General features: G+C 37.2%; 7 protein-coding genes and 1 non-coding gene across 11 annotated transcripts; 5 read left to right on the forward strand and 3 right to left on the reverse strand.

Annotated features, from left to right (window-relative positions):
- Positions 1-6: 6 nt before the first annotated feature.
- Positions 7-1492, forward strand: LOC9311019. Of its 2 annotated transcripts, XR_002331396.1 has the most exons (4): positions 7-176; positions 350-424; positions 914-1132; positions 1410-1492. XR_002331396.1 is itself a non-coding variant. In XM_002872823.2 (3 exons), exons 1-3 carry the CDS (start codon positions 45-47, stop codon positions 1073-1075), a joined length of 369 nt encoding a protein of 122 aa, XP_002872869.1. In that variant the 5' UTR covers positions 7-44; the 3' UTR covers positions 1076-1225. The 2 variants fall into 2 exon arrangements, 1 of the variants encoding a protein (XP_002872869.1); XM_002872823.2 differs by lacking the exon at positions 1410-1492 and having other exon boundaries at positions 914-1225.
- On the reverse strand, positions 1406-1968 carry LOC9308939 (protein NIM1-INTERACTING 1). Its single transcript, XM_002874906.2, has one exon. The coding sequence runs from the start codon at positions 1890-1892 to the stop codon at positions 1458-1460; it is 435 nt and encodes a 144-aa protein (XP_002874952.2). The 5' UTR covers positions 1893-1968; the 3' UTR covers positions 1406-1457.
- Positions 1969-2645: 677 nt separating this feature from the next.
- Positions 2646-5050, reverse strand: LOC9311020 (polygalacturonase At1g48100). The gene is made up of 6 exons (XM_021023549.1): positions 4547-5050; positions 4280-4447; positions 4067-4111; positions 3735-3942; positions 3393-3477; positions 2646-3312 (listed from the first exon to the last, which is right to left on the reverse strand). Exons 1-6 carry the CDS (start codon positions 4967-4969, stop codon positions 2802-2804), a joined length of 1440 nt encoding a protein of 479 aa, XP_020879208.1. The 5' UTR covers positions 4970-5050; the 3' UTR covers positions 2646-2801.
- A 1638-nt stretch (positions 5051-6688) lies between these two features.
- On the reverse strand, positions 6689-8714 carry LOC9311021. The gene is made up of 7 exons (XM_021023590.1): positions 8350-8714; positions 7848-7947; positions 7684-7779; positions 7425-7477; positions 7290-7338; positions 7159-7206; positions 6689-7012 (listed from the first exon to the last, which is right to left on the reverse strand). Exons 1-7 carry the CDS (start codon positions 8589-8591, stop codon positions 6929-6931), a joined length of 672 nt encoding a protein of 223 aa, XP_020879249.1. The 5' UTR covers positions 8592-8714; the 3' UTR covers positions 6689-6928.
- A 142-nt stretch (positions 8715-8856) lies between these two features.
- Positions 8857-11081, forward strand: LOC9311022 (tRNA:m(4)X modification enzyme TRM13 homolog). 2 transcript variants are annotated; one of them, XM_021020645.1, is made up of 9 exons: positions 8857-8977; positions 9053-9118; positions 9205-9531; positions 9632-9884; positions 9975-10032; positions 10125-10211; positions 10315-10425; positions 10526-10661; positions 10741-11081. In XM_021020645.1, the coding sequence occupies exons 1-9, from the start codon at positions 8892-8894 to the stop codon at positions 10991-10993; spliced, it is 1377 nt and encodes a 458-aa protein (XP_020876304.1). In that variant the 5' UTR covers positions 8857-8891; the 3' UTR covers positions 10994-11081. The 2 variants fall into 2 exon arrangements, with proteins under 2 accessions (XP_020876304.1, XP_020876305.1); XM_021020646.1 differs by having other exon boundaries at positions 9071-9118.
- A 93-nt stretch (positions 11082-11174) lies between these two features.
- Positions 11175-13421, forward strand: LOC9308940. The gene has a single exon (XM_021020644.1). The coding sequence runs from the start codon at positions 11367-11369 to the stop codon at positions 13323-13325; it is 1959 nt and encodes a 652-aa protein (XP_020876303.1). The 5' UTR covers positions 11175-11366; the 3' UTR covers positions 13326-13421.
- Positions 13422-13448: 27 nt separating this feature from the next.
- TRNAF-GAA lies at positions 13449-13521 on the forward strand. Its single transcript has one exon. It is a non-coding gene; the product is annotated as a tRNA-Phe (tRNA).
- A 131-nt stretch (positions 13522-13652) lies between these two features.
- On the forward strand, positions 13653-20500 carry LOC9308941. 2 transcript variants are annotated; one of them, XM_021020641.1, is made up of 20 exons: positions 13653-13884; positions 13977-14263; positions 14351-14468; positions 14554-14636; positions 14774-14934; positions 15031-15124; positions 15423-15505; positions 15596-15805; positions 16049-16408; positions 16534-16705; positions 16971-17162; positions 17319-17528; positions 17595-17687; positions 17766-17977; positions 18073-18591; positions 18674-18754; positions 18848-18951; positions 19061-19681; positions 19800-19953; positions 20054-20500. In XM_021020641.1, the coding sequence occupies exons 1-20, from the start codon at positions 13761-13763 to the stop codon at positions 20115-20117; spliced, it is 3942 nt and encodes a 1313-aa protein (XP_020876300.1). In that variant the 5' UTR covers positions 13653-13760; the 3' UTR covers positions 20118-20500. The 2 variants fall into 2 exon arrangements, with proteins under 2 accessions (XP_020876300.1, XP_020876301.1); XM_021020642.1 differs by having other exon boundaries at positions 13657-13884; positions 18848-18933.
- The last annotated feature ends 1585 nt before the right edge of the window (positions 20501-22085 follow it).

The raw sequence follows: 22085 nt of genomic DNA on the forward strand, positions 1-22085 counted from the left end.
AAGTTACGAATTTTCGATCTCACAGGTGAAGAGGTGAAACAAAAATGGCTGAGGAAGATTTCATATACAGAATCAGTACGGAACAAGAATGGGAAGAGTTTCAGAAGAATGGATCTTCTTTTGGTGCAGAGATTGATAAATCAACTTGTTATTATCATCTCAGCAAACTCGATCAGGTCTCTGTCTTAAGATTTTTCTCAGAAAGATCTCGACTTTTCATCTCGGTGATGAAGAATCTCGACTTTTTTGCTCATTTTCTAAAGCTAATTTGCTTTAAGCTTGTGAAAGATCATTACTTTAATGCAGATTCTTGCTGCTTTTGTGATGAAATTGATTCTCTGATTTCTAGGTACAATTGACATTGAAGAACTTTTTCTTGAATGTTAAGGAGGATCTTTACCTTCTTCAAGTCGATCCTAAGAAGGTTTGTTCATTGATATTGACGCTTTACCTTTAATTTGATGAAATATGATAATTTGTTATAAGTAATCCTCTAGTTTGGTGAGTGGTTGATCTAGTAAACGTTAGTTTATTGTGTGATTAGCTCTTCGTTTAAGTAGATTAGCAATTAGCAAAAGGGGTAAAAGCAAGAAACTTCTTAAGCCTACCTTGTCATGGTATGAGTGTGTACTCAGTGATGTTGATTGATGCTAGAGTTGGTTATGTACTAGAGTCGGTGCGATTTTGTAGACTTGAAAACGATACACAAAATGGTGCTGCATTATGGACTATAACACAATGGAAGTAACAGAACCATGATCTTATAGACATTGATGTAAAGTTCTTATAAAATGGTCATTTGAATCCTGAAGCAAAGCGCATGTTTCAACGATGTATATACCCTTTTACTCGAGCACACCTGAAACATAAAGAGATTGACATGGTTTTTTTGTTTGATGTGCTTTTTTTGCAGCTTGGAGATGGATTGATCTATGAAGCTGTGGATGAAGTGAATAGCTTCCCTCACTTCTATGGTCCAGAAAAAACCTTTGTTCCTCTTCCTCTAGATTCTGTCGTCAAAGCTGAGAAGTTAACATTCACCAATGGCAATTTCACCTGCAGCTTCTTGACTTGATGATTCACTGGTTTGAGTAATTGCAATGTCACTCTTTCAATAATGTAATTAAGAAAGTTTGTTAAGAGGTCCCTCCTCAAAGCTAAGAGGATGTGTAAACACACAATACAAACACAAGTTTCTTTTGGCAAATAAAATCTGATTCCTTAACTTGACATTGAAGTCTTTAAATACACAAAAATAAAGAAAGAAAACTAACCACTAAATCTACTACTAAGAACGTGGAGAGTGTGGGATACAATCCCATTAATTTAGGAGCAATAACAAGACCACATCTCTTTTCTATCTTTAACCTACTCGACACCGGTTTACTCCGGTTATGTGCTCATCAAAGTTTTCTTCTTATTCACGAAACAGAACAAAAAAGAAACAGAGTGTACTATTACAATGCAAGATTAAGATCTAAACCATTATCTTTTATTGTGACCTTCTCTACTTCTTCTTCTTCATCATCATCTTCTTCCCCTTCATCATCATCATCTTCTTCTTCTTCTTCTTCTTGCTTCTCTTCTTGTTGGTTCTTGGTGGGGATAACCGAATTCGATGGCTTTAAGTTTAAGTCCATACAGTGAGAAAAATCTTCAGCACGGAATACAGGAACAATGCCGTAGTCGGATCTCTTGGTTGGAACGGAAGCAGTGTCGCCGGAATCTTGAGTTAAGTCTCGTCGTCTTCGTTTCTTAGCATCCTGATAGTTTTTGATGAGATTGAAGAACATCTCCATCTTCTTATTCTCCAACTCTTCTTCTTCGTCTTCATCGATCTCGTTGATCCTCTTCTTCTCTGTATTTTCTTCTTCTTGGTTCATTATCGCCATACGATGGGGATGAAGAAGAAAGATTTGCTTTTGTTTCTTTTCTTTGGTACTTTAGGGTTTCGAGGAGAAATGTTTATTATTATTAGGTGATGGAGCTTGCTTTTAGTGAGAAAGACTAAAATGCCATTTAATATCTCCCATTTTTAACTTTGGAGATTTTAGAATAAAAACATATCTAGTTTTAATTTTTAATTAGATTTCCAAATTAAACCAAAATATGCAAACCAAGAAATTTCCCTAAATAAAAGAATATAAGCATAAGTTTTTAACGACCAACTAAAAATAGTGTAAGTTAATTAATGAAAGTCATTTTAAAACAAGTTCTATATACAATAGTCGGATAATTTATTCATTAGTCCATAATTTCTGTTCATCGTGAAAAACGTGACCAGGGTCCAGGGGTAATAAAGTAAAAAAGATAAGTCATGAATTTAATACATATGTGGAATTGCATTGCTTCTTTGGTCTAAAAAAGACTGTCCTATTTAAATCATTGACGAATGCGTTTACTTTTCGGTTTTTAAGTCACAAGGCTTGTCTAGAAATACTCATCCAACGTGAAGGAAAATGCTTGTTCTTGCTTTGAATATTTTAACGATCCAAAACGTGAATGTTGCGCAGGAAAGTGAAACTTTTAAAAGTATTAGCCAAATTCTTTTTTTCAAAGCATCTTCTTTGATAGTGAACCATATAAAAGAGAAAAGAAGCATATAAAAGCCTTAAAGATTAACAGAATTGGAGAATGGGTTTGAATCAAGGCCCAAAGCCATAATAAGCGTTTGATTTAGAAATTTTTAGATCTTCAATTGTTTATTTCGTATCTTTTTAGGTTTGTATAGTTTTTCAAATAATTCCAGCAAGTTAAAAACTTTACACAAAAATAACTCTCTTATTCATCGACTAATCAAATCACGGTGATCCACACCTCCCTGAAAGACCACTTAACAACGACGTCGAAGGATTCGATTTAAGACACGAGATCAAAGGTACGGAGAACTCATCCGTAATCCCATACGCATTCCAACAGAAGGGATCCACAACAATATCTTTTTTTGAAGGTAACAATTCGATATCTGAGAGTGTTAAGTTTGTGCACGGGACATTGTTGCTGCATCCAAAATGCATAGGGGGGCTACGGATATCGTATGTGCCTTTTATACTTTGATATACTATATCATTCACAAAAACCGCCGATGTTTTGTTAGCACAACTTTTAGCCGTACAATAGTATTGATCGATGATTATCGGATTTCGGACAGTATCTACATGGATATTGTTAAATGTTACACCCGAAACGGACCCGGATCCACCTTGCCATGTCTTGATCCGTACTCCATTTTCGGAAAATTTTATAAACGAGTCTCTAACCGTAACGTTGGAGACGCACGCATGTGAGGATTTTTCTCCCAAACTTCCAATGCTACAAAATCACAAGATTATGTTAATACTGAATATTATGAAATGTTAAAAACTAAATTATAAATCACAAGTAACTTTTACCTAATTCCATGCCCGCCTGGTCCACAAGTGAGATTTCGTATATCGATATCGTATGATCCAGGTCCTATCGAGACACAATCATCTCCTGGTAAAAAATTTCAAGAATCTTAAGTTTGTTTACACTCTAAATACATTAGAAAATGAAGTCCCTATCAAATATCTAGAATGAATCCTTTTTTTTTTCAATTATTTTCGGTGTATTATGTCTAAAATGTAAAACACCTGTTTAAATAAGTTTCAAAACAAGTTAGAAGTTGTGATTTTTTCTTTTAGTTGCAATTTAATTTCCATTTGTGTATGTCTATAGACAATTATTAGATGTTTATTATATTGAATGTATACCGTTGGAGATAACGGAGTTGTAAATCTCAACGGATTTGGAGTTCTCAATGTGGATACCATCAGTGTTGGGACTTGACGACGGAGATATGATTCTAATGGAGTTGATGTGAACAACATGACATCCGTCGAGTTTGAGGTGAACCTGAGGGCTGTTCTTTATACTCAGGCCTTTCACAGTTACATTCGAGCTCATGAAGAACCTCAAAGCCTAACCTCACCAAAATCATTGCACATTAAATATGAATAATAAAGTTTAGAAACATATAATTTTTAGAGAAAATTAATAGTAAAGTTAATAAACATTGCACATCTTTCAAATGTTTGGTACTTACCGCGGGGCTTTCGCATGGACCAGCAAGTTTAGTTTTGTTGACATTCTGCTTGAACATATTAAGATCCCCAGGTCATATATACATTATGTAATATAATAACTAATAAATATTTTGATTTTAAATAATCATATTACTTAGAAACCACACATTATTATTGAACCTTTCACTCTTTATATTATGATTAATCTGAAGTGTGTATTAGTGAGTATTTACCCGATGAGGTTTGCAGGGAAGATCCCACCAATTTTGTCCACGACCGTCGATAACTCCAACGCCCTTTAAAGCCATTCCGTTGATTCTATAAAAGACGAGCCATTGTCTTTTGTCTAAACTGCTCGGCCACGACTTTGGTCCATCCCGTGGCACGATGGTCCCGTCAACCTTTATTTTTTTAAGAAAATTCAATAGAAATTAAACCATTAGACACAATTATCCAAAAGTTTGATTGAAATTAAATAAATTTGATATTATAATTGGTACTTGGAAGTATTGGTAAGAGCGACAAGGACCAGTGAAAATAGTGGAACGGATCATGAAAGTGAAACCGTAAGGCACAAGCAAGACAGAGGCAGTGTTGTTTTTGTAGTTGCCACAAGCTGAATCCCAAGCTGTCTTGAACGATTCAGTGTCGTCTGTGACACCATCACCGACCGCACCGTATTTCTTCACGTTGTAGACTACTTCGTGGTCGAGATCTTGGGGCAGAGATGGAGATTTTGACGACGGGTCGTTAGCTTTTGGAGAGGAAGAAGGAGGCTGAGACGGTGGCTCTGGTTTTGGGTTGGGATTGTCTTTGTCTGTGTGATGATGTAGTCTTGCTTCAGTTTCATAGAAGAATAAAGAAAATGTGATGAGAATTAATGTAGTGATACATAGAATCGGATCACGAGACAGTTTCAACATTTTGAGTTTAGGGTTTGGTTTGGTTTTTTTTTTCTATAATCCGATAATTCTTCTTTCTTTTCTCTTGGCTTTTTGTAAATATTGAAGTATATACATGTTTCGTTGCATATATATATATACATGTTGATATATAATTTTATTAATTGAAGCTAACAAGAGAATTTTTTGGTAAATCTTAATTATTTGGGCATTATGATGTAAAGACAGCTCAAAGTACATAAGTATTAGTATCTCAAATTCATGGCAAAACCCTTATTTTTTGGAGAAATCATTAGCCATAAGCTAAAATGCATATTACTGATACTATTGAATAATGCTCCAATTTAGGCATCGGAACATCGTTGGCGACTTCCAAAGGTTTGACTTTCTAGACTTCATGTGCTCATATATTCCATTAGAAGATTGTGAAGTTTGTATTTCATGTGCAAATAGTATTGTTTTATGTCAACAACTTTTCAATTTTAGGAATAATAATTGAGAAATTGTTAAAAATGCCCATTTTTCAATACCCCTTTTCAAAAATGCCCCTTTTGAGAGTCCATTTTTAAGTTTGCCCTCTTTTAATTTTTAATGACCATTTTACCCTTATTTGAAACAAAATTAGGTCCACAAAATACAAAATATTTTTTGGCGGAAAAAGTGATCCCGCAATTTTCCCGCCAATACACTTGTAAAAACCTTTAAAAAACCTTGTAAAATTTTCCCGTAAAAATTTTTCCCGCCAAAAAATTTTCCCGCCAAAAATTTTTTTTTGCGGGAAAAGTGCTTCCGCAATTTTTTTTTGCGAAATTTTTTTGGCGGGAAAATTTTTGGCGGGAAAAATTTACAAGGTATTTTAAAGGTTTTACAGAGTATTTACAAGTGTTTTGTAAGCTTTTACAATGTATTTTAAAAGGTTTTACAAGGTACTTATAAGGTTTTATAAGGTATTTATAACTTGTAAAACCTTATAAAAAACTTGTAAAACCTTATAACTTGTAAAAACCTTATAAAATAGCTTGTAAAATCTTATAATATCTTATAAATACCTTGTAAATACGTTGTAAAACCTTTTAAAATACATTGTAAAACCTTATAAATACCTTGTAAAAAACCTTTAAAATACCTTCTTGTAAAAACCTTTAAAAAACCTTGTAAAATTTTCCCGTAAAAATTTTTCCCGCCAAAAAATTTTCCCGCCAAAAATTTTTTTTTGCGGGAAAAAGTTTTACGGGAAAATTTTACAAGGTATTTTAAAGGTTTTACAAGTTTTTACAAGAGTTTTGGCGGGAAAAATTGCGGGATCATTTTTCCCACCAAAAAATATTTTGTATTTTGTGGAACTAATTTTGTTATATTTCCTTATATATTTGTGATATCTTTTATTAAAAGAAGGGTAATTTAGTCATTTTGTACATAAAAATGGGTATTTTTAAAAATGGACAGCCAAAGGGGCCATTTTTGAAAAGGGGTATTAAAAAAGGGGCATTTTTGTGAGTCTCCCATAATAATTTTACAGATAGATTCACAGTTTATGATATGCTATAGTTGCTGTTTTGCGAGTTTAAATTATCAAAATACAGAAAATTTTAAAAATCATGAAAAACAAATGTTTCTAAGTTCTAACCCATTCCAATGTGTGATCCTATCATTGAGTCATAGTCTTTTTAGAAAAAAATTAAATTCTTTTTTTTTTTTTGCACTTAATTTTTTTTTATAGAAATAAAGTAGATGAACCAATTAGGAACTAAAATGCTGCATGTTTATTTTCTGGCCAACATAGATAAACTCAGAGTCTTAAGTCGGAGATTAAAATATAGTGACTAATATGATAAACTTTTCTTTGTATGACATGAACACTATAAAAAATCAATATAGTAACAGTCACAACAATGATTCTCTGTGCAAACTCCTGTAAGAACAATGTGATGATGTGTGCTGTGGATAAGTTTTGCTGTTGTGGATGTTGTTTAAGTTTAACTAAGTGGTCTTTGTGCTTTTTGCAATCTCTGCAAATTGCGCCAAACTATTCTTGATCAATCCTTGCATTAGCGGTTGAAGCGCCTGAAGAAAGCAAAGATGAATTGCTACATTACAGGGTAAATGTTACCAGAAGATAGGATTTGAGACATTCAGTTGTGTTGATTCACTCTCTAAATCATCAAGTATTGATATAGTTTTTACATGTTGGATAAAGAATGCTTGCTTACCGCTGCAAATGGTATAAGTAGCAGGGGAACTTCATATGCAAAGGTTAGCTGCAAACAAAGCAAAGAACTCAGAAAATTTTGTGAAATCATCGGGAACTCGAAAAGCGATGATATGAACAATGAAATCTCACTTCTACTTCACATGATGAAGGTCCTAGCGGGAAAAAGCGGACAGTGCCCCTGTAAAAAAGCAAGACCTTCACATCAAGATTGAAGAGATGAATTTTGAGACTCATAAACTCATTGATTCGTTTCAGTTCTGTTACTTGTTAGGAAGGCCTTCTAGAGAAATCCAATGTATTTTCTGATTCGGGAGAGGCTGCAGGAAACAGAATCTAGAAAACAATTACGAGAAATCCAAATAAAGAGTATCAAAACTGTTTAACATGTTCTTGATATCAATGCATACTTACTGAAACTGTTCATTTCTTACAAAATTAAAAAATGTCATAAGAATAACTCTTAACATAAGAGTGAGTGAAGCTACTTATAAATATAAACAGTTCAATGGTTCATGATACTTGCCTGCAAGTTCTTAGCAAGCCAAGCGTACTCAAGATTCTGACCAAATGCTTTATATTTCAAGGTCCATCGAGATAAATCGGGTTTGTCCTTCAACACCTGCAGAACAAACATCAAAAACAAAATCCAATGTTGAACATCATAAAGCCAACAGAAACAGTCATTACCTTAACAGATGAAATGAATGTCATCCATTTAGGAATTGATTCTCGTTCCGAGTAGAGTCCATAAGCAACTGATACAGGCACTTCTACCTTCATCTTTACTCTAAAATCTCCACAAAACAAAGATTCAAACACTAAAAGAACCTTCTTGACTAAAAAAAACACAACTTTTTAAGAAAAATAAAATTCATAGCTTGAATTTGAACAGGAATGATAAAATCATACAAAAACAAAACAGCCTTGTCAAGAATTTGTCATGAACAGTTAAAAACATCAAATTTGACTATCTAAAGCTACCGTTGATAAAAAAGTATTGAACTTGAATCTCCAGAGCAATCATCCGTAAGTAAATCAAAATCAGTCTGCAATTTCGTAATATCTTCAACGCAAGATTCTTACAAAATGCGAGTGTGTTTTGTATATCTAGCTAAATTACATGAAGAAACAACAAAAATCCGCAAGTCAGAGAGAGTCAAAGAGCAGAGGGGAAGATAGAGTCGCTTACTTGCATTCTTGCCACTCCATGAGAGTATTAAATCTCCTGAATACTGAAGATTTCAAGGACCTATTTGTTGAAATCAAAGGAGAGAATCTAGAATCAAGAGTCAAAGGCTTCATCGGAGAAGAAGAAGGAAACAATCTCGAACTGGGTTTAGCAAAGTTGCTCCGACAACAGAATGTCCGATTACCAAATCCGAAGACGACGGCGTTAGGGTTAGTTACAGAGAGAATCGCCGTCGCAGACATCTTCTTCTTCTTCTTCTTCTTTCTTCGTCGTCGTGTTTTCTGTGTGATATCTGTTTTTCCGGCGGAAGAAAATGTAAAGACTTAATGGCGTACAAGAGTATGAAAGGAGGAGAAGTAACATGCTTCTTCGTTTTGGAACTGCCACGTGTCATTATTTAATTGGTTGCTCAGATTAATTCCATTTTAAAATTTTAAATGGGCTCTTAATGGGCCAAGAAGAAGCCCATTTTAGGACCCGTTGAAGACCTCCGTCTCTCGACTCTCTCTCTCTCTTTCGCTGAGCAAACTCTGGCTGAGAGAATGGAGGCGAAAAGTAGCAATCGATGCAGTTTCTGGCTTCCGAAGAAGAAAAGATCATGCGCGAATACTCGAATCAAGAGTTCCAAGTAAGTGAAACTGAAAAGTTTCGTTTTTTCTTTTTTTTTTTCTTTTCACTAAAATTTGACAAAGTAACCAAACAGGTTTTGTGGAAACCATAGCCAGAGATTGGAAGGTCAATGGATTCCATGCCCTATTGATCCTTCTCAGTGAGTCAAAGACTTTTTTTTTTCAAAAGGTTTTAGTTTGCAATTTCTCTGCTATTGTAGCAACGGTTTGATTCGAATTTTGTTAGCTCTGTGTTGCAGGAGAATCTCGAATGGCATGTAAAGAGATGTCCTTTACTTAAACAAACTGTAGCATTGTCTGGTCAACGGTTTTATCAGAAGGGCATTAATGCCGGAAACGAAGAAGAAGAAGAAGAAAAGTTGGGATCTTGTTATTCGGATTCTCTTGTTACCTCAGAGATGAAGAGAAAGCTTCTCTATAGTATGAGCGTTTCTCAGTTTCATCAGCTAATTAAGAAAATTGAGGCTGTTCATGGCGGTATTTGTAAAGAGATTGAAGATTCGTATCTGTCACCTGAAGCTTGTAACATATGGTTTAATAAAGAGATAGATAGGTAAATGGTTTGAATAGTTTGGAGCTTTCGTTGTTCTTGGGGTTTGGTTAGTGAGACGAGAAGATTTTGTTTTACTGATTGTTTCTGATTTGTTGGGCAGGAAATTACCGTTTCAAGAAAAACATGTTTTGCAGCAAGGTTCGATTCTTGGTAACTTGGAAGAGATTGGTGCATTGAAGAGGTGCAACATAAATGTGGAATGTTGCGAAAGTGATCTGAAAGAGAAAGACGATCACAGTGTGTCGGCGGTTGTTGAATTTGGCGCTGGCAGAGGATACTTAACACAGATGCTAGCAGATTGCTATGGGGTAAAAAAAGTGTATCTTGTCGAGAGGAAATCTTATAAGCTTAAGGTTGGTTAAGCTTTGCTTGTTTGTGTTTGTTTCGTTCTTTTCAGTAATTTAGCTTATTTCTCAAAGTGCATTTTGTTTTATTACTTCTAGGCTGATCGATCATTGAGGCAAAAGGAGAATTTAGTATTAGAGCGTATGAGAATTGATAGTAAGGTTCCCATATATCTAGTACCTTTTCTTGTTTACTTTGTTCAGGGTTATGTATTAATGATCGAAAGATAAAATCTTATGTGTTTTCAGTTGAGGATTTGAACCTTAACGTGGTTGAATCTTTGCACGGTGTTCCTTATGTGGCTATTGGGAAGCATCTATGTGGTCCTGCAACAGGTCACTACATGCTTATGTCTTTGCTCTTACACGTTAAGATTCCCACTTCGTGAAGAGTGTCTGTTTTTACTAATTGATGTACATTTTAATGTGTCGATAATAGATTTGAGCTTAAGATGTTGTTTATCCAGACAAGATGGTGAAAGCCTGGTCCTTAGAGGTCTCGCTATTGCGACTTGTTGCCATCATCTTTGCCAATGGAAAAGCTACATAAGTAAACTCACACAGTCACTACTTCCTCTTAGGACTATCATAGTATCTTAGAACATCTCAATTAATCAAGAGTGTGGTTCTGTCATTTTCTTGTCTCACAGATAAAGAATATATCTTGAGCCTAGGGATTTCCAAAGACGAGTTCCATATCATGACTTCGTTCACTAGCTGGGCTGTAGATGATGATCACGGTTCCAATCTTCCCAGTGTTGACGACAATGACCTTCTCGCTTCAAAGTAATATATCTTGGACTCAAAGATGATAAAGAAGTTACTTCAAATAAGTTATTTCATTTTAATTGTTCTTCTGATGCAGTGCAAAAGAAGACGAAGAAGGAGAAGTGAGATATGATTCGTTGAGCAGCGTGGAGGAAGTTGTGAAGAAAATGAAACCCATGGAGAGAGCTGTTTTAGGGTTTAAATGCAAACGGATAATAGATGCAGGGAGGATGAAGTGGGTTAATAAGAAACATGGGTTAGATTCAAAGCTAGTGAAGTATATCCCTGCAAGCATCTCGCCGGAAAATACTTTACTGATCGCCGGAAAACCCAATCCTTCTGTTGCTTGATGTTGTATTCTTGTTGGTTATTCAATACATATTGTCTACGACAGCAATTTTGATTGATTTATTTTACAAATCACAACTTCATTAGCTCTTTCTCTGTCTTTGGTCAAATCCACTGTGTAAGTATTCAAAACCAAATTTCTCACATTCCTATTACACATACATGAACCTCTCTTCTGCGTCGATTTTCCACGTAACTAAAGGATAAAGATCCTATGAAGACTGCAACGTCATTACACACGCACGTACGGATCAGTTTTGTTCCGTTCACATTTCACATTCCACATTCAGTCAAATAGTCAAACACTTTCGCGCACGTCATCAACCTATAAATACTTCAATCAGTTACCACAACAAATTCATCCAAAACTCGACAATGGAAACTCCCAAAGGCACCATCATCTTCACCACCGTTGGTCGAACTCACTACGGCTTCGACGTCTTCTCTCTTCACATCGCCACTGCCGTCGAACGCCGCTTAACAGACGGCGTTTCAGTTAACTTCAACGCTCAATTTGTCAACGATAAAAGCGATGATGTCGTTTTTGTGTCGGAACGAAACGGATCCGCCCGGATTTACAAAACGCGCCCCGGAATTTCTGAACCCGAGCAGCTTCCCGGAGCTCCGGAAAGCTACTTCCACGACCGTCCTATCATTACTCAATCAAACAGACTCTATTTCATCTCTGCTCACGAACAACCTGATCGTCATTTCAAGAATTGGTCTGCGCTTTACACCGTGGAGCTCAACGGCGAGGAGAGAGAAGTTACACGTGTCACTCCATTAGACACCGCCGATTTCAGCCCGGCGGTTTCTCAATCTGGAGATTTCTTAGCCGTCGCGTCATATGGATCTCGCTCTTGGGGCGGTGAGTTTCACGAGATCAACACTGATATTACTGTTTTCAAAGCATCTGAACCAGAGACAAGAGTGGTGATTTGCGAGCGTGGTGGTTGGCCGACTTGGTCCGGCGATTCAACTGTTTTCTTCCACCACCAAGCAGACGACGGTTGGTGGAGCATTTTCCGGGTAGATATACCGGAGAACTTCAAAAAATATTCCGATTTCCCAATCACACCGATCCGAGTCACTCCATCGGGACTCCATTGCTTCACTCCTGCAGCTTTCCACGACGGGAAACGAATCGCCGTCGCAACTCGCCGTCGCGGAGTCAACCACCGTCACATCGAGATTTACGACCTTGACCACAAAACGTTTCAGCCGGTGACTGAGCCACTCAATCCGAGTTTCCACCATTACAACCCCTTCGTGTCTTCAAATTCCGAGTTCCTCGGCTACCACCGCTTCAGAGGCGAGTCAACTCAGGGCGAGTCAATCGTTCCCAACATCGAGTCCATCGTTTCACCAATCAAAACCCTCCGTTTACTCAGAATCAACGGATCGTTTCCATCATCATCTCCCAACGGTGATCTAATCGCACTAAATTCCGATTTCGACATCAACGGTGGCATCAAAGTTGCTAAATCCGACGGTTCAAAACGATGGACGTTGATCAAAGACCGTACAGCTTTCTACAATTCATGGAGTCCAACGGAGCGTCATGTAATCTACACATCTCTCGGTCCGATCTTCCGTCCGGCGGGAATCGCCGTTCAGATAGCTCGAATCAAGTTCGATCCATCAGATCTCACCGCCGATAAAGAAGAGCTTCCTTGTGATGTGAAGATTCTTACTCTAGAGAACACTGGGAATAACGCTTTTCCGTCTTGCTCTCCCGACGGTAAATCAATCGTGTTCCGATCTGGTAGATCTGGGCATAAGAATCTCTACATTGTAGACGCTGTTAACGGAGAATCTAACGGCGGTGGAATAAGACGGTTAACGGAAGGACCATGGATCGATACTATGCCTTGCTGGTCTCCGAAAGGAGATCTCATCGGATTCTCATCTAACCGACACAATCCAGCGAACATCGACGCGTTCGGTGCTTACGTGGTGAGACCTGACGGTTCTGGATTGAGGAGGATTCTAATTTCGGGACCGGAAGGGTCGGAGGAAGCGGCGAGGGAGAGAGTTAATCATGTGAGTTTCAATAAGGATGGTGATTGGTTAGTTTTCACGGCGAATCTCTGTGGAATAACGGCGGAGCCGGTGGCGATGCCGAATCAGTTTCAGCCGTATGGAGATTTATACGTTGTGAAATTGGATGGAACGGGATTGAGGAGGCTGACGTGGAACGGGTATGAAGATGGGACTCCCACGTGGCATACTGCTGATGAATTGGATTTGAGTCGGATGAGTTTGAACGGGCAAGATGGAGACAAACTTGATGGTCAGTTTGAGGAGCCGTTGTGGATTTCTTGCGACATCTGAATACGATTCTCTTTATCTATAAAAAGAGCCAATTTTATGTAATCTCGCTTTTGTATTTTAATAAAACAAACAGAATAAATGAGTTTCACTATATTATTAACAAGTGTCTTTATTAATCATCAAGCGGGGATAGCTCAGTTGGGAGAGCGTCAGACTGAAGATCTGAAGGTCGCGTGTTCGATCCACGCTCACCGCATTATTATTTTAATTTTTAACTTTTAGCCCATTGGGCCATCTACGCTCTCTTTCGGTAAATAAACATGATTGAAACATAAAAAGCATTAATTAAGCCCATTAACATGCGCTACTAAAAAAGCCCAACTGTTCGAATCTCGTTGACTCACTTGCAAAGTTTGACTACTATTGCAAAGTTTTGTGTTGCCTCTAAACTTTGAACTCAAGTCGGAGTCGGAGCCGCATTGTTGAAGCAAAGCCATGTCGGAAGAAAACAGCCGCCGGAAGTGGAACCCTCACGCCGGTCCTTATCTCGGAGAAGTCTCTTCTCTAGCTTTCCTCAATCTCCCTCAACATGTTTCTTCAATTCCTTATCTTCTTGCCGGTTAGCTCTCGTTTTAAAACTATTGTAATGAATCTCGTTTCAAATTTTGTTGGAGTTTTGTGATGTAATTTAGGGTATTAATTTTTAATTAGGTTCGGGTTCGGAGATTCTGCTTTACGATTTGAGTTCCGGGGAATTGATTCGCTCGTTTCAAGTGTTTGAGGGAGTTCGCGTCCATGGAACTGTTTGTAGCAGCAGCTTTATTCGTTCAACGGACCGATATACGTATAAACTTGTTATATTTGGAGAGAAGAAAGTGAAGATCTTTTCATTGATTGTTGAATTAGCCTCGGGCTCTGGTGAAATCTCTGTGAATTTGGAAATTTTTGATTCTTTGCCGAGGCTTAGCAATTGGGTCTTCGACGTTTGTTTCTTACAGGTTGAAATCTCCGCTTTTGTGTTGTCCGCGTGATTTTATAATGTTCTTTGTTCCTCATGGGTTTAGGGTTTGTGATTGTGGTGATAGGACTCTACTGGTTCCTTGGGAGATGAAGACAAGCTTCTAGCTATTGGTTGTAGTGATAACTCTCTCAGCATTTGGGATGTTAAAGAATCACGCATGGCTTTTGAAATTCAGTCACCTGGTTAGTTTTACTCTACTTGAGGTTTAAGGGTTTTTGAAGACTCAAGTTAGAGCTTTTGATTTATTAAGTAATTGTTTGGTTGCAGAAAGGTGTCTACTGTATACTATGAGGTTATGGGGCGACAGTATTTCGACTCTCCGCATTGCTTCTGGCACTATTTTCAATGAGGTAGGCTGTCTTTTCTTCGCTTTCATATTTCACCTTAAATCTCACATTGGTTCTTTGTTTAGTATAGCTGCTATTCCTTGTTTCTATATTGGCGCCTAAGATAGCTTAAGTAAGTGGAATCGACTGGTTGTTGGCAGATCATTGTTTGGAGGACAGTTGGCTTTGATGGTGACAATGCCGACCATGGACATTATTCTGCTTCCCCTATGCTTAGACTTACTGGACATGAGGGTTCAATATTTCGCATTGTATGGTCTTTGGATGGATCGAAACTAGTCTCCGTCTCTGATGATCGTAGGTGAACATTTGTTTTGTGTTTAAGCATTTAAATACTTCACCTTTCCCGGATTCCTTGTATCAATGTACCTAATTGCATAATCTTTTGCTTTTATAGTGCTAGGATATGGGAAATTGATTCGCAGGAGGTCGTTGGTCCTGTGCTTTTTGGTCACAGTGTTAGGGTTTGGGACTGCTGCATCTCAGATTCTGTATGTACCTTGAATGTCTTTGACTTATTATATATATTTTTTAATATTCTGTTATGTGTTATCTGTGTTCATTTGAGTATTATGCTAAAATCATTTTAAAAATGTGAATGTCAGCGCTTCTGAGGTGAGAAAACTTATCAGCCAGATTTTAATGAATAGAGATGCTGTCACTGTTCTAATTTGAAAGCATATGTTTTTTTACGTATAAATCTGTTTTTGCTTATGATCATATACGATTGATGTGCACACTGAAAATTCAACTTATATATTATTGAAAGTGGGTTATTTTCTATTTCAGTTTATTGTCACTGCTGGTGAGGACTGTACATGCCGTGTCTGGGGTGTGGATGGTACCCAGCTGGAAGTGATAAAGGAACATATGTAAGTGGTGACATTGTATTTTTGTTGATCACACTATTCACGTCATGCTTTTATGTTATTACTGATTAAAAGCCTTTGTTTACTATGCAGTGGAAGAGGCATATGGAGATGTTTGTATGATCCGAACTCATCCCTTCTTGTTACTGCTGGATTTGACTCTGCAATCAAAGTACATCAATTGCATAATCGTGGGTCTGAAACGCTGTTAGATGCTGTAGGAGTACTTAATTCACCAGATAAAGTGGAATATTTTTCAACCTGCCTCCCAAATTTGACGGAGCATACTGGTCTCACTGACAGGTAGTACATGTCCCTTAACAAAATGTTAGTGTCTACAAAATCGTTTTTTGGTATGGTATGCCAAATGAATACATAAGTTGGTGATATTGAACATGGATGGCAGTAAAGGCAAAGTAATGATAGAAAATTCGAGGAGGCTAAATAAATTTGTTAATTTGGTTCATTTTTACTGTAAATATTTAATAGATAAGTTTATGGGGTTTCTTGTGTATATTTGTAAATATGGTAGTTTTCCCTTTGCAGCAAGAGTGAGTATGTACGTTGCATGCAGCTCACACAGGAAGATACCATTTATGTGGCCACAAACCATGGTTGCTTGTACCACGCAAGGTTATTGTCATCTGGAAATGTAAGGTGGACTGAATTAGTTCGAATACCTGAAGAAGGGCCTATTATTACCATGGATGTCATGTCTGGCGGAAAGGTACGCGAGTCTTGTGCATTAGATGATTGGGTTGCTCTTGGAGATGGCAAAGGAAATATGACAATTGTTCGGGTTATTGGTGATATATATAACCCACATGCTGGCTTGAATCAAAGTTGGAAGGCTAGCCCAGAGAGACAACTTCTGGGGGCTTTCTGGTGCAAATCATTAGGCTATAGGTAATAGATGTTGGACCTGAATAATGATTTTATCTGAATAACTTTCTTGGACAATGCATCCAATGTGTGGAATCATTACGTTGGAAATATTTTTGAGCTTACAGTTTTCAGTCTCTGGCTTCCAGGTTTGTTTTTTCATGCAATCCTAGAGGACTATTGAAGCTGTGGAAACTATCCGGTCCTTCAGAATCTGCGGCTTCTAGTGCTGCTGAAACTTATCATGTTTCCCTCTTGGCTGAATTCTCCTCTTGTTTTGGAAAGCGAATAATGTGTGTTGATGCATCAGTAGAAGATGAGGTAATATCCGTTCCAGTTATTGCCATGTTTCTGTGTTCTATTGCTCTCTTTATACTCTCTAGTTTCAACCACTGGACTGATACATATTAATTTTTCACCATGGTCAACTAAATGTAGAGCAAAGAACACCAATCATTCTTGGTTAAGCCAAAACTAGGACATAAATTTTCTTAAGATAATCAAATCTAAAAAGTTTCCAGCCAAGATTTTTGTCTATTAAGCCTTGTTAAGTTTATAATTTGCATTGAAATATTGTTACTTGTAGGTGATTCTGTGTGGAGATTTACGTGGCAATATCACACTCTTTCCTCTGTCAAAGGACATGCTGAACGGAGTTTCTGTTTCTTCAGAATTGAAGATACCTTCACTAAAATATTTCAAAGGTGCCCACGGGATTTCAAGTGTTTCCAGTCTTTCAGTTGCTAGATTAACTTCCAACAAAGCTGAAATATGCTCGGTATGACTAATTTAACTACGTTGTTTCATCTTTTGCTGTTGGTATCTTTTTGGTTTGGAGAATAAATCATGCAGTCCTCACTATTATTTTCTTGTCACGCTGACAATGACTTTATTTTGTTGATCTTTCTTTTTTTCTTTGCAATTTCATGTTTAGACTGGCGCAGATGGTTGCATATGCTATTTCGAATATGACAGAGAGAGGCAGACTTTAGAGTTCATGGGTTTGAAACAATTGAAAGAGTTGAACTTAGTTCAATCTGTTTGTCAAGGGGTGCAGTTTTCCAAAGACCACCCAAACAATGACTATGCAGCCGGATTTGCGTCAACAGATTTCATATTGTGGAATTTAACAGCTGAAGCAAAGGTCCACCCTTGCCTTCTCCTTTTATTCACCTTCTTAATGCGAGCTGTAATGATATTCTGTCAATAGGTTACACAAATCACATGTGGTGGATGGCGCCGACCCCATTCCTTTTATCTCGGGGAAATCCCTGAGTGGCAGAACTGTTTTGCATATTTGAAGGTGCATCCTTTGTCTCTCGGTTAAAGTTGTTTAGAAATGTTTGGTCTTTGACTGATTGTCAAGCTGCCTCTTTTTTAGGATGATGTCATTCATATTCATAGACACTGGGTTGTGGGAAAGAAGACCAAAGTTTTTCCTCTAAATTTGCATACACAGTTTCATGGCAGAGAATTGCATTCGTTATGCTTCATCTCTGCAGATACAAAAGCCGGGTTCGATGAAAGTAAATTATCTGATCGGTCTAGTTGGATTGCAACAGGGTGTGAAGATGGATCTGTAAGATTGACAAGGTAGGTGCTAGTTTTATTAAGATTAATTGTGATATTTGATGGCGGTTTAGAAATCATTGTATCTAAATGTCTTAAAGTATGTGGCGTTCATTTAGGTATGTATCTGAGTTTGGAAACTGGTCAACATCAGAGCTATTAGGAGAACATGTTGGAGGCTCAGCTGTGAGATCAGTTTGCTGCGTATCAAATATGCACATGATTTCTTCGGACATGCCTAACGTACCAGACGTGTGTGAACAAGACTCTGCAGTGGATGATAGCGAAAGTCCTTGCTTACTGATTTCTGTTGGAGCCAAGCGTGTTGTAAGCTCTTGGCTCCTAAGGAATGGTAGACAAAATAAAAAGGGAGAATCTTGTATTAGTGATAATGGACACAATAGAGCTTCATCGGAAGTGTCTTCAGTGACATTCCAATGGCTTGCTACTGACATGCCAACCAAATCTCGTCCTTGTGGAAAGACCGAGAAATCTCCAAAATTGGACGGAGTTGATGAAGATACTACTGCTAACATCACAAAGTTAGGGTCTAATACGTATCATGAGCGAGAAAACTATGAAGATGACTGGAGATACATGGCTGCCACTGCATTTCTTGTCAAATGTGTTGGCTCCAGGTTAGAGGGACAGCCTTCGCTTACATTGATTGAACCCATCAATGATAGACAATGTTGAAATATTTTCTGTTCATCTTTTCAGGCTAACTATCTGTTTTATCGCTGTGGCTTGCTCTGATGCCAGCCTTACATTACGGGCCCTAGTCTTACCACATCGATTATGGTAACCGGAAGAAGTGTTTTACTTGTTTGATTACTTGGATTTTCAAACTTTGAGTTTGTGTTACATTTTGATATACTATGCATCTAATTTCAGGTTTGATGTTGCATCGTTGGTTCCTCTAAAATCTCCAGTTCTGTCATTACAACACGCCGTTGTGCATCTGCATCCCCCACATGAAGGTTTAGCCATTGATATTAGTACTTCTCTATCAGTTGACTTCTTATCAATTCGTTTCCTTTTATGCTAAATGAAATTGTTTTCCCGAAATCTTCTTGTCGTAATAGTTTTGATAACTTTACGTGACAGGTAATACATCATCTAGTGATGTTTATCTCCTCATCAGTGGGGCCACAGATGGAAGCATAGCCTTTTGGGATGTAACTAAATGTGTAGAAGCTTTTGTAAAGCAAGTATCCAGCATCCATATTGAGAAGTTCATTGATTGTCAGTTACGACCACGAACTGGAAGAGGGAGTCAAGGTGGTAAGAAATGGAAACTGTTAGGCTCCAAAATTTCTAAGAAACCACAAGAGAACAGCAACTCAGTTGGTGAAGCTGCAGCCACGTCTTTGGAACTCACAAATGGCGTTCCTCAGGAAAACCATGAATACGAAGGTGCAGATTCTCCTCCCGAGACAAGCGAGATAAAGCCTTCACATGTCGTGAAGAATGCTCATCAATCTGGAGTTAATTGCCTTTATGTTTCTCGCTCGAGCAGTTCTCCAAGTAATGGCAATAGCTTGATGTTCAATGTGATTAGCGGGGGTGATGATCAAGCCCTTCATTGTCTTAGCTTCAACATCCTCAGTAGTAGTAATAGTCCAGCCAGAAAATCTGAAATCATGGATCTAAACCAAACCCCAAGTTACAGAATCAGGCTCACAGACCGTGGAGGTATTGCATCAGCTCATAGCTCTGCCATAAAAGGTACTATGCCTCGAAAACCCTATGTGGAATTCAAATCATATAAGTCTCTATTAGGCTAAGTTTCTCTTTCACCATTTCCCTAATAAAAAGACTGAATCTTTGTTTCGATTCAATGAAGGCGTGTGGATGGACGTGAACTGGGTGTTCTCGACAGGTCTTGATCAACGTGTACGATGTTGGTTTCTCGACAAAGATGGTAAACTGATCGAGCACGCTCATTTAGTCATCAGCGTGCCCGAGCCAGAGGCACTAGATGCTAAAGCCATTGATGAGTAAGTAAAATGCACTCACACTTCCATGATCCATAAACAAAATAAAAACTTCTCTATTGCTATCTCACATACCCAATCTGTATACTTAATCTATCTGCAGAAACCGATACCAAATAGCTGTTGCGGGACGCGGGATCCAGATGGTTGAATTCTCCGGTTACTAGGTTCAGAACCCAGTATTTGATCCATTTTTTGAGGTAAACTGTCCTAAGCTACCCTCTGGCTCTGCTAGGATTTATTTACACCAGTGAGGCCTGTAATTTATACCAAACCAATTTTGAGTGCTCGGTCGGTCAGAGTAAACCGGATTTTGATTCCTGGTTCAGTTTGATCAGAACTGTGCTTTTGTCGGTGCTCTACTTTATCTATTATTTTTTTTTGTTTGGCCAAAGTCGCCGTCGGTGCTCTGCTAAATTCTGGTATCAGTGGTGTGTATCATGTTTCTGAACCCAATTTGATAGTAACATTATTGTTGCTCATTTGGGTTATGGAATTGTGCCCATGTGGAACCTTTATGAGAGAAAGATCAACTCTTCACATGACATTATTTAATTCTTAATCAATCAATTCGACTTATTAATAGTAAATTAAGTTCTTTAGAGATTTGAATTGATTTGATGTGATACAGATGTGGCTTTTTCTAGCCTTAACCAGTCAAAATTTCCATTTATACTATTTCGTACATATAAATGTTTATGAGAATTCGAATTCATTCTACGGTTTTTTTATAAGATTGTAACTACAGTATTATTTGACTTTTTACGATAGGAAACTTGAATGTTATTTTGTTGTACTTGTCTCTGTTTTGAATCACTTCTGATAATTGGATCGAGATATTTGCCCACGTAATAATCATTTACGTGGTTGGTGACCAGATCTTGTGGAAAAAGAAATTGTTGTTTATTTCAAATACTTCGCATATTCTTCAAAATTTGTTGGCTGATTCTAAAAATTGTGTGTTTTAAAATTTAGTTTAAGGAAAAAAATCTTCACATCATTTTATTATTTGTATACACCCAAGAAACTCATTGATGATATTAGTTTAAGATTCATTAACGGTCGACTGTATCGTGCATTCGTGCTTCCATATAGTATTGCTCTTAATTGAGGTGTCGGTTCAATTGTTGTGATCATTATATTTTAACTCTACCTAATAATGCAAATTCTTAATTTTATTTGTAAATTAGTATAAACAATGGAATGTGAACTCCAACGTACTTAATTAATGTTTGATTAATTTATAGATTTATGTAACTATCAAATGCCATAATAGATAGTATTGTATTATCAAATGCCAAATTTCCTCACACGACTTAGAATTTTCTACGAGTTTTGGACTTACAATTATTCATTAGCATTTAAAGTTGACTGGTAAATCAATACATTAATAATATTATCTACAAAGCAAGTTGTGATAGTTATCCAAAAAAGCAAAGCATTTTTATCTTCTATAAAATTTTTACCAATATACGACATCACAACTATGCATTTTTATTAATTATTTTTTATTTTTTGTTAGTTAGTTACGTTGATCATCGTGCCTTGAACAAAAACATCGTTCTCCTAAAATATAAGTAAAAAAATGGCTAGGTGCATTACCAACCCCACTACAGAAATACAGACGAATCAGCGGTTAAGCCGAGCTGAGCCGAATTAGTCTCACGAATCCTGCAGAGCATTTGTTGGGCTACCGGCACCTCCCGGTTGCCACATTAAATGTTTCTATTTGTCGACATACACTAATTAATTCAGAGATTCGCTCGCTTACAAACTTTAATGATACTCTCTCTGTTTCATAATATAAGTCGTTTTGGAGAAAATTTTTTGTTTCATAATATAAGTCGTTTTCAAGTTTCTATGCACTTTATATATTACTTTAATATTTTATAATTATTTATATTATGCAGTCTCTTTTATGATTGGTCGAACTTTTTAAAAGTAGATCTTCTTAATCTGCGTGTTTAAAGCTAAAACGATTTATATTATGAAACGGAGGGAGTATTATTTATTATAATAAGTTAGTAGTTTAATCATGGGTGGTTATTTATTATAATAAGTTAGTAGTTTAATTCTTGCGGTGAAAAAGATTTGAGTTTTTCCCTAAATACGTGTGGGAAAAGAAAATGTTCAAG

Source organism: Arabidopsis lyrata (genome assembly GCF_000004255.2).
Source record: "Arabidopsis lyrata subsp. lyrata unplaced genomic scaffold ARALYscaffold_6, whole genome shotgun sequence".
In the NCBI taxonomy this organism is placed as follows: Eukaryota; Viridiplantae; Streptophyta; class Magnoliopsida; order Brassicales; family Brassicaceae; genus Arabidopsis; species Arabidopsis lyrata.